Source organism: Lathamus discolor, chromosome 7 (assembly GCF_037157495.1).
Source record: "Lathamus discolor isolate bLatDis1 chromosome 7, bLatDis1.hap1, whole genome shotgun sequence".
NCBI lineage: Eukaryota > Metazoa > Chordata > Aves > Psittaciformes > Psittacidae > Lathamus > Lathamus discolor.
Window position 1 is genome coordinate 9,762,101 of NC_088890.1, and position 10,377 is coordinate 9,772,477.

At 47.2% G+C, this 10,377-nt stretch overlaps 1 protein-coding gene across 1 annotated transcript; it reads left to right on the forward strand.

Annotated features, from left to right (window-relative positions):
- The first annotated feature begins 347 nt into the window (after positions 1-347).
- SSUH2 (ssu-2 homolog) lies at positions 348-9,959 on the forward strand. The gene is given in 8 exon segments (XM_065687639.1): positions 348-476; positions 1,268-1,332; positions 1,879-2,146; positions 3,645-3,730; positions 5,288-5,380; positions 6,390-6,495; positions 7,954-8,061; positions 9,813-9,959. Coding segments are annotated over 8 exon segments (1,002 nt in total).
- The last annotated feature ends 418 nt before the right edge of the window (positions 9,960-10,377 follow it).

Here is a 10,377-nt window from a genome sequence, read left to right on the forward strand (position 1 = left end):
GTATCTGGTGGCTTTGTGTTTCTCAGCCTTAATGAGAGGGGGAAAAATGGCTGCAGGACAGTGATGAATGTTTCAAACCAGCTTTTAAACCTTTACCCAGCCTGCTGAAGGCGAGGGTTATTTTAGACCAGCCTTTAATCCTGACTGGTATTGCATGAAGATTTTACTTTAGAATACAAATCTCTTATTCTTTTTGTAATAAGACAGTCACCAGCTGTGATTGGGTAAAGGGTGAGTGCTCCCACATGGGCTCTACTTCCCTTTCTTGTACCAGGTTGAATACACTGCATGTTTCCTGCTAACCCTTTGTAAGTTAAGGTACAAACCTGTCACTGTTGCCTCTCAGCATGCCCCCCATGACAGAGGCAGTGGCCAGATGAGCCCTCCTTTGCTTCGTGTCCTCACGATGCTGCTATGAGAGCAGGGTGGCAGGGGAGCTGGTCATCCAGTGCCTGCGGCAGGCGGGCACCTACCGAGTGAGTACCTCCAGAACCAGCATCTTGGGCAGCTCTTGGGAGGTGCTGGGATAACTTCCAATCACACAGTGACATCAGGCCATGAGGAGCCATCCATTCATTAAATTAAACAGCTTCCATCCTACTTTAAATGCATGTGTACAAGTGATTTCCAAGGGAAGTCTACTTAAGAGCTGACTGTGGGCTTTTATAGCTGAAAGGTCCATCCTCCTCTACGGTAAAGCACCACCTAGAAGCATTTTCCAACAGCCCAGTTTTGGCAATAGAGCACTTTTCTTGCCTAAACTGCAGGCATCTACCCTGCAGCTTGGTATTTTGGGCAAGCACAGTGAAAAGTGGGCTTTGATTCCCTAGTTTCATTCCTCTCTCTGAAGATAGTTATTGTAGGTTTGGTGCTTGCTGGCTCTGGGGTTGGTCCTGGTTTGAGGACTGGCTGTCCATGGGGTGACCCAACAAACCAAGCTGGTGGGTTCTGTGTTAGGCTTTGCTGTGGGTCCTGCTTGGGCAGCTGCCCAGGGGTGTGCTGCTGTGCCCTATTCTGGGGCTTCTTGGGGGAGAAAAGGTAAGAGCACTGAGGAGCAGGATGCTGGGAGTGCCTTATAATAGGAACTGTGGAGCAGATATCCCTTTATGCTAGTGCTTGTTCCAGCTAGCTTTTATTACACAAGGTGTACTTAGAAAAATCCAGGAATGCTCCTGAGACCCAGCATTAGCGAGTCACAGTTCACATTTAAATGCCTACTTTGTGCAAGTTGGTTTTGTGGTCAGTGTGTGATTTTTTTCTCTTCTAGTATCGACTGCAGATGTTCAGTGAGTCGAGGTTAAGTGAGTGGGTGTTTGAGCCCTTCACCAGTAAGTGATTACCCCAAATCCCACTGGAATAGCTCTTCTGAGATACGACCTATACATTGGAGCTGGGGTCTGTGGCAGTGCTCGTTGTTCAGGGCTCATGTAGCTCCTGGAGGTGACTCGATCCTGGTTTAACATGCATCAGGTGGATTTGCTCCCTTGTGGCTATTTGGACTCTGCAGAGCCCATGAGGCTGGGGCAAAATGCCTTTATAAGCCTAATTTGCTTCCCTCATGCTAGAGGAGATTTTGTGGCATGTCCTGGGAGCAGAGGCCCTTACTTCCCAGTAATTTCCTACCAAGTGTCACGTATAGTCACACATTGAGGTGGGCATCTGTGCGCAGTGAAGCTTTTTATGGGCCTGCTGAGGAGTGCGGGGGACCCTCACCCATGGATTTTGGGTAACAGCTAATCCCAGGTGCCTGCATTGCCCTGGAGGTTTGGCTGGGACAGCTGGGGAGTGATGGGGACTGTGTCACGGTGGCAGGAGGATGCTCAGCACCTCAGGGTGCCATGGACCATGTAGTGTCAGTACCTGGTGTGATGCCCACAGGGGGATGTGGTCTGTGGGTCCTCAGCAGTGCCAGGAGCTGGCCAGCATCCGTGCACCACCTCCAGCAAGGTGGATAAGATGCCATCCCCTCCTGCAGAGATGCACCCCCCGGGATGCCCCCATGGACCTCTGGGATGTGGAGGTTGGGCACCCCCCACTCTTCCAGGGCCAGACATGGTGGTGCCGGGTGCCCCACTCAGCACTGGTCAGGATAAATCTTCCTGTGTTGTTAGCTACTTGTGGGAGCCCCTTCCCCACTGATGGCCTTGTGTGGCTGGGGGACCTTCTCCAGGACCCTGAGCTCCTCAGGCGTCTCTTACAGTTCTCATTTTCTTTGGGGTTTCCTCATTAAACACCAGTGAAAAACAGTGAAGATCGCTTCTTCCTGGTGTTTTCTTCCTCTCGAACTTTGAGAGCAAATCTTGCTGCAGCCTTTTTGAGAAACAGCAGTGGATAATCTTTCCTCTTTTGTTAATTTTTTTTCCAACATTAGGAGAACATTAGTTTCCATGACAGTTCCCATTTAGCTTTCGACAAGCTCTGTAGCTGGACAATTTATTTTACTTTTTAAGTGAAATGATGAATAACAAAAAAAGTACTTTCTTTTGCCAGCACTGCATAGATATTTGCCTTTGTTAAGTAATTATTATTTATGACTCCTTTAATGGTCCTACAGCACAATTTTATGATGTTGGATTCATTCCCATTTGGGCCAGAATTTTATCACTGAATATAGATGCAGGAAGGGTGCCTGTGCATAATATGAGATACCCAAAATCCCTGGGAAGCTCTGCGCATGAATAATCTTCTGATTTCAGGATTGTCACAGATGTCATAGTCACGGCTGGTCCAAGTGCAGGGTGTGCCATGGGATAGGTCGAGTAAGGAGCTGGAAAACCTTCTGCCAGGCTGCATTTCCCATTCTTCTAAGCTTGGGTTTCATTTGTAAAATGACAACATGTTCTGTCTTATTACTGTGCTTATTATGAGGGCTGGAAACATGGGGCAAATTCTGTTTTATCCCCCCTTTGCCACCCTGTATCCCAAAGTCACTTGTGTTCAAATCAAGCTTCCAGGTCCTGCAGTGATGCTGAATGGGGCTGTCAAAACCCTGCCCAGGTAGTAAAGATGTCTTACCCTGTCCTCAATCAATAGCCTATGTGTTATGATGGTGAGAAGGAGAATTTGCTTCTGCACTGCTGAAATTGGGTCAGATCTTAGGCATGAGATAAGAAAAATGGTTTGCTGTCTTTCAGATGTGCTCAGTTCTGTGTTTGGGGTTTCTGGATGGGAGAGGAGGCTTAACCCAGGGATGTGAGTGCAGCCATAAATCTGGCCTCTTGTCTTCATTCCTCCTTCTGCACAGATTTTCCCAGGCAGCCAAAAGATGTATTGTTATTGCACAGATTTGCCACTCAAAGTTCATCTGATTAAATACAAATACTTAAAAGTATACTGCTAGCTAGAATAAACAACATGTATAAAACCACACGTGTGTAAGAAAAAAAAAAAAGGCATTTCAACCAAATCGTGTCTAATTTGCATCACTAGTGAGTTTGACTGGAACACCTGATTGATCCAGGGTCACAGCTTGTGAGCTATTTGGTACTCTTCCTTTGCAATGTGTATACTTGACATACGCCTTCCTCTGCAAGCCTGACTTGGCAATTATTTTGCTAATGTGCATAAAAGCTTTTGATTTATAAACCTGATGTGTTTTAATTCGAGCAGTCACTGCCTGTTTTAATTCTTTGGTGTGCTTGTAGACAAGGTGTGTAACGTGCAAGGGATCCCAACACAGGCTAAAGCAGCAGAAGAGATGCCAGCTTTGCTCAGGTACAGGTCGCAAAAGGTACAATGGGCTCCATGTCAGTGTGGCTCTCCTCAGGCTGTACTGCTTCCCCTAGTCCATGTTTGCTCAGGCAGAGGTGTATGGGTAGTAGAAACCAGTCATCCCAGTCCCACTGGCCTAGTGGAAGTTAACAACTGAGGGTCTCCTCATAGGAGGAATCTACTGGAAAGCTGGGGAAGTAAGGGAACATACTTAGTCCAGTATACTTGTGCCGAGATGACTCCATGTGTGTGCTGCTGGCAGAGGTTACAGTACAGAGCTGAGACATACTCTACATGCATGTGTGCTTTTTCTATTTTCTACCATGAAGATCACCTACCAGATAAAGCAACACAGCAATAAATAATAAATACAGCAATAGCTTTTTTTCTCCATTAAAAATGGTTAGAAATGGACTTTCCCTGCTCTCATTTTTAAAAGAACTTTGATTTTAACATCTATTATTCTATTATTATCGTGGTGTTCAAGGCCAGGTTGGGCAGAGCCTTGGGTAACATGGTTTAGAGTGAGGTGTCCTTGCCCATGGCAGGGGGATTGGAACTAGATGATATTAAGGTCCTTTCCAATCCTAACTATTCTATGATAAGTTCTGTGTGCACCCCCTGCCCCCCGACCACCACCCCCCCTCCCCAGCATTCAGGAACCAAGCTGGCATCCCAAGCTTCTGAGAGCAGCTTTTAAGCCTTTGGAAAGTAATAATATTTTGGCTTGTCTTTTTTCCATCTTTTTTGACTTTTCTGTTGCAGGACTGTCACTTTTCCCAGCTCCTCTAGGAAACTGGAGGAAGCCTTGGGTTTTCCACTGAAAGCATGGGATGGGCCTGGATGGAGCTGCAAACTCCAGGGCTGTTCTTAGGTCTGGTTCCTGCAGCACCCGGTTGGGGTTTGGCAGGTTTCAGAGCCTGTGCAGCCTGGGGAATTGTTACCACCCTCTGTTTTTGCCAAACATGAAACAGGCTTCAGAATGTTCTTTAAGTGCAAAAAGAGAGCAGGCGCTGTTCTAAAGCCGTTTTGTTTATGTGGCTCCATTAAGTTTAGAATAACAGAGATGGTATCGTGCATAATCATGGCAGTCATTTTAAAGCATGAATCCACTGGGGCTAATGATGGCTTGAAGAGCCTTAATGAATCAGTTGTTAACTGCTGCTAATCTGTGCTGCACTGATGCAATCAAAATGCTCCATGCATAAGCATATGCCTCCTGCATCTGTTAGAAGCACATGCAGTGGCGTCTTCCAAGTGACACTCGCCTTCCTACCGTTGTGTGGGGAAATTGTGATTATCCCTAATTAGATGTACAAATACATTCTTTGACTAATTCTGCATTTACAAATAGATTTGAGGTTGGAATTAGTCATTTCTTTTTCCCAGCAAATATGTTGCATCCCATGAGTCACAGACCGGGGTGGGGGTATGTATGCGTGGTGCATGTGCTATCATTGACTTCTGTAGCTACTGAGCTATACAAACACTCTGAAATAAATCACTCCTGGGTCCACAGGACTCAAAATGGACAGTGTTTAAATCCTGTTTAAAACTCATTTTGTTGCATTCAAAGGTGCAATACCTGTTCTGGCTGGGGCAACAAGACCTGTGTGACCTGTCAGGGAGAGAAAAAGCTCCAGCATTTCAAGCAGCTGGTGATAACCTGGTGAGCAGCATGGGTTCAGAGCTGTTACTTTTATTCCTCATTCTACTGCAAGGCTTGGGAGCTCAGCTGGGCTCCCTGGGGGGAAGCTGGGAGAGTATTGCCTTTGGTCAGGCAGAAACAGGGGCTTAGAGGGGCAGCTTTAGTCCTTGCCTGTGGGGGCTGAAGTGGCTTCACAGAAGTGAAGGGTGTTCCAAGGGCACACAAGAACTCAGAAATGGAGCTGAGCTTGGTACGAGCTGGTGCAGCCCAGACCCAAAGCTGGGGCAATGTGAAGCAGTGGCTGAGCTCCTTTTTCTAGGGCATTAGTGACCCGAGGCTGCTGGCTGTGGTGGTGCTTTGGCATTTCCCATTTGGGAGCTGTAGTGCCAGAGATAACAGGGCTGAAAAAGATCTTAGCTTGTGAGATTTAGCAAAAAGCCCATTACCTGCCGTGCTGAGTGCTTCCTGAGTACTTTTCCATTTTGTACTAAATGCCTTCAATTTCCCTGTGTGAACACCTTCATTTTTCAAAACACCATCTCTGTCCATCCTGGGACAATTTTCAACTGCCCAGCCATACCCATCCCACTGGCGGGACTCCTGGGGGTGCAGGCCCTGCGGCTGCATGACCCCAGACAAGCACAGGTCTACCAGATGACACCTCTAGCTCCTTTGGAGGCCATCGCCAGCCACTGCCCATGCCAGTGTCCCATGGGAAATAGAGCAAGATGGTTCCCTGCAGTAGGAGCTGTGGCCACAAGGAGTTAATGGGCATAGGAGGCACCAAAAGCTGTAGGGGAAGGTGATCACCATGAAGGTCTGATTTCAGGGTTATTTATGAGGAGTCATCCATGATTGTTGCATACACACAGTGATTAAGAAGCTAATGAGGGAGAGCACAAAGGTTAGGCAGGCATGACTGTTGTCTTTGGGAGCATTCAAGCATTAACTGGGCATTTAGAAAGAGCCTGGAGATAGCTGAGCACCCTACAACCAGTCTCAGATTGGTTGTTTTTCCTTTCTCTTGCAGGAAGAACAATGTCTTTGAATTTGTTTGTGAGCATCATCTGAACTTCCCAGGAGAGCTGCTCAGCAAAGTCAGTGGAGAGAGTATATTTAAAGATGAAAATGTGATGGTGAGTGCTACTCCCAGGCCAGAGGGGATCCCTTCTGAGTGGCTGTGAGAAAGGGGAATGTTAAATGGCTTCTCATGGTGACCAGCAGCTGCTATGGACACAGCAATGGGCTGTTGCCCCTTGGTAGTGCAGAGCATCCTTAGTTTTCCCTGAGGAACTGAGAGTTGTTGGGTTTTCTGTCTGACAAAATCATAGAATCATAGAATAGTTAGGGTTGGAAAGGACCTCAAGATTTTTATGTTGCCCTTTGTACATTTCCCACTGCCTGCACAATAGTGCCAGTGCTATTGGCTGCAGGCTTTCTAGGGAGACAGCATGGGATGGCAGCTCTTGCCCCCTGACAGAGTGCCTGCATGGCACTGCCATCAACCAGCAAACCAGGAGCTCATACCCAAGGCATGAGTCAGGATCCAGTGCAGCGTTGCTGCTCTGGCCAGGGCTGCTCACTGGGCTGCTGTGAGTACCTGCAGTGCAGAGCCCTTAAGCAAGATGTTCATCAATGCTGGACATCCCTTGTCCTCCAGCTCCTGTGGTACAGGGCTCCTGGAGCGAATCTGTGCCTGTAAACCTGCAAAATTCTGGGGCAAAACAGTCCCAAACTGGCTGAAGCAGGGTGCTCTCTCACAGCCAATGCCGTTTCTGTACTGCTCAGTCCTCAGCCTGAGTTTTCTTTTTAATGCAAATGTGAGTGAGTGAGGGTTTAACTGTGCCTTTTTATTATTTATTAGCTGTTTTTCAGTAACCTGTCGAAACTTTAGTCACGTACCAGGCCTGGGAGATAGGCAGCATCCAAGCACAGACCAGCTCTCCCCCAGAGAGCTATTACTCAATGTCATGCATCTGTAGTGAAGACTTTGCATCTGGTGTTGCAGAATCCCTTTGGGTTTTGAATCATACTTTAGAATCTGAGTCGCTCTCCAATGAATGCTTTAGATCTGAAGTCCTATGAGCATTAAAATCAGCGGGGCTCTCACATAAACCGCTATCACTCCTGGCTATGCAAGAAGTAACTGCATTCGTAACTAGTTCTGCTTTGCCCAAAGGCCCAGTAGTTCTTCTGTAAAGTGCCCACATTCTGAGGGAAAACAGAGGCTTTAAACAGCCTTTCAGGTTTAACAGTGCTGTGCTGCTGGAAGAAGGTGACAGTGAATCCTGATGGGGCACAGAGTCACCCAGTGCCAGTTTTTAATCAAACCTGCCAGCTTAGGAACAGCAGCCTCTCCCCATGCTGTCCTGCTCCATGGACAGCATAAACCTCTATCTGGAGAGGCCAGGCACTATTCTGGACGCTTCTACACTTCGCAGGGGTGGGATGGACATGCCTTTGTGACTCTGATCTTAGTGTTTATTCTACATACTGCCATTATTAGCTCAGGTCTTCCATTTTAAAGGGTGAAATGCATGTATTTCTCAGACAAACAGATCTCTCTTCTGCCCTGTTGGGTTTATTTCTTGCAGGTGTACCCCATCATCGACTCCCCTGAGCCCGAGATCTCCCTGACCTAGCAGCGAGCCATTGCAGAGCACAGCACAGCATTGGCCACGTCCTCCCGCATCCTGTGGCAGGTAAGGGGGAGCTGCTGGCATGTTCCCCTGCCTACCGCACACCCCACTAGCTGTGGTGGGTTACAGCCTGATTAAACAGAGTAAGATGTTGGGAATAGTCACTCATTTCCTTTCATTTAGAGGTTATCTTTAGCAAATAAAAAAGGAATTCTAATTATCAAAGAGATCTTTATTATCGAGTGAAATACCAGGGAAATAATTTCTTTCTTTCTTTCTTTCTTTACTTAGGAATTGAAGGATGTAGGTGACTGATGTTGTTCCTGTTCCTTTTACCTTTCCAAAGCCCTGGCAAACATTATTTATTGCTGCTATTTTTATCTTAGAAGCTACTTTAGAACAAACATTAGGATTGCACTCCATCTGATTCTCGCTAGTGTGGCGTAATGTCTGCTGCTGCTATTATAAATGTGATTGCAAATGCAAAAGTTTAGCTAGAACATACTGTCTTTTCACCCACAGGAAAGAGAAGGTTTCACATTAAAAATGCAAGTAAACTTCAAGACCAAAATAAACTTAAGGGGAGATGGTTTGATTTTCCATGTGGTCTGTCAAAACCAGCTCTTTGGCAAATTTCTGCCTTCCAACTTAATTCCAGCCTATAATTTCCACTCCTCAGCATCAAAGGCAGTTTGCTCACTAGGTTGCTGCATCCCAGCCAAAGCATCCTCCAGCTGTATGGGAAAGCAGGTGCTGAAAACCTGCCCTGGCACATCCAGGCACCACATGGTATTTATGCTGATCTGGGCTGCCTTCTTCTGGTGCTTTCCTCATTGAATTTTTCACCCCCTCTGCTTGTTGCTGGCTGAAGTTGTTCTGCTTCACAATCAGCATCATTTGGAGCAATCGGGGGGGGGGGGGGGGGCAAAATCTCCTCTTCTTTGTGTGGCTGATGCTATTCTGGCTTCTTATGGTGTTGGCTGTATGCTGGAGGTGAATATCAGGACCGTAGTTAACCTCTGGAGTTAGAGGGGCTGGAGCCCAGCAGACATTGAGCTTTATCTAAAACTGAGGCTTTGCACTTGTAATTGCAGCAGGAGGCGAGAGCCAGAGTGGGTCAGGAGACCTGAATGGCTGCTGAGCACCACAAGGAAGGAGCAAAGCAGGGCCCTCCATGAGGAGGCAAGGTGCCACCATAGCACTGCCTCCCGTGATTCAGCCGGGAATAATAATTGCCACAGAAATGGAGATGAAAGCAGCTTCCTTCCCCCTCAGACAGGAAGGGAGCAGAGCAGCAGGGGTTAAATCTGCAGCAATCTCTGCTGCAGTAACACAACACGGTGCAGCCATCACTGGTGGAGGTGATGTGTCCACAGCTCACCACCAATGCCTGTGTTTGCACATCCAGTTTCCTGTGGGTTTCCCATGTTCCCAGGGCAGGGACAGGGAACTGTGTTTGCACACAGACTTCCACCGTGCATAAGATGGGGCATATGCTAACACATCAAGGACTGGACACAAGGGCTTAAAGGATTTAAGGAAACAGCTTAAACAGCTGTAAATGCAGTAAAAATAGCTTAGTATTCAAGGACCAGAACATGCTAGCTCCACCAAGGGAATCTGATGGCTGTAGTGATGGGGTGGTTGGTCTTCACCAGTTTTCCTTTTCCCCTTCACAAAGCAGCAGCTCTCTCAGACCTACAAGGTTTGTGCCTAAAAGTTGGGGCTTTTTTCCTCTCTACGTGTGTCGGTCTAAAGCAAGATACAGCATCTGCTCCAAAGTGCTTATTCAATTTGAGGTTTTCCTTTCCCAGCATCAAACAATTGAGCATTTCCCCATCACAGAAGTTCACTACCAGTATTCAGGAAAGCCTTACCTCTACTACATCTATGGGCTGGAGAGCAAGGTGTATGCACTGGACTACCCTGAGAGGTGCTGCTTCAGCTGCACCATCACCTGAGAGTTGGTGCTGGGAGAAAAGCGTGATTCTGGCAGTGGTTACCCCATGAAACCCCTTCAGGGAGCAAGGATGCTCCAGGACCTTGCTCCCAGGCATGCCTGAGTCTGCAACAGGGAACTGCCAACAGAACAGAGAAGGGGAGAAAACTATGATGCCTCTCCCTTCAAACCCCTCGTATCTCAGAGCCGGGGCCAGCTGCAGGCCTCCTGCAGGGTGCATATCAGGCCTTTGGGTAAAGATTTCTCCTTGTGGATGCTTTCCTTTCTCCTTGCAATGCTGTATCATGAAGGTGATGGGTATTGACATTTTCAGTTCAGCTATGCAGTTTATGACTGGTGCCTTTCTTTCCCCATTTAATTTGTCCATTTTCCTGAGTTACTACATAATCTATAATGATGTATTTTTAAAAATCTATCCA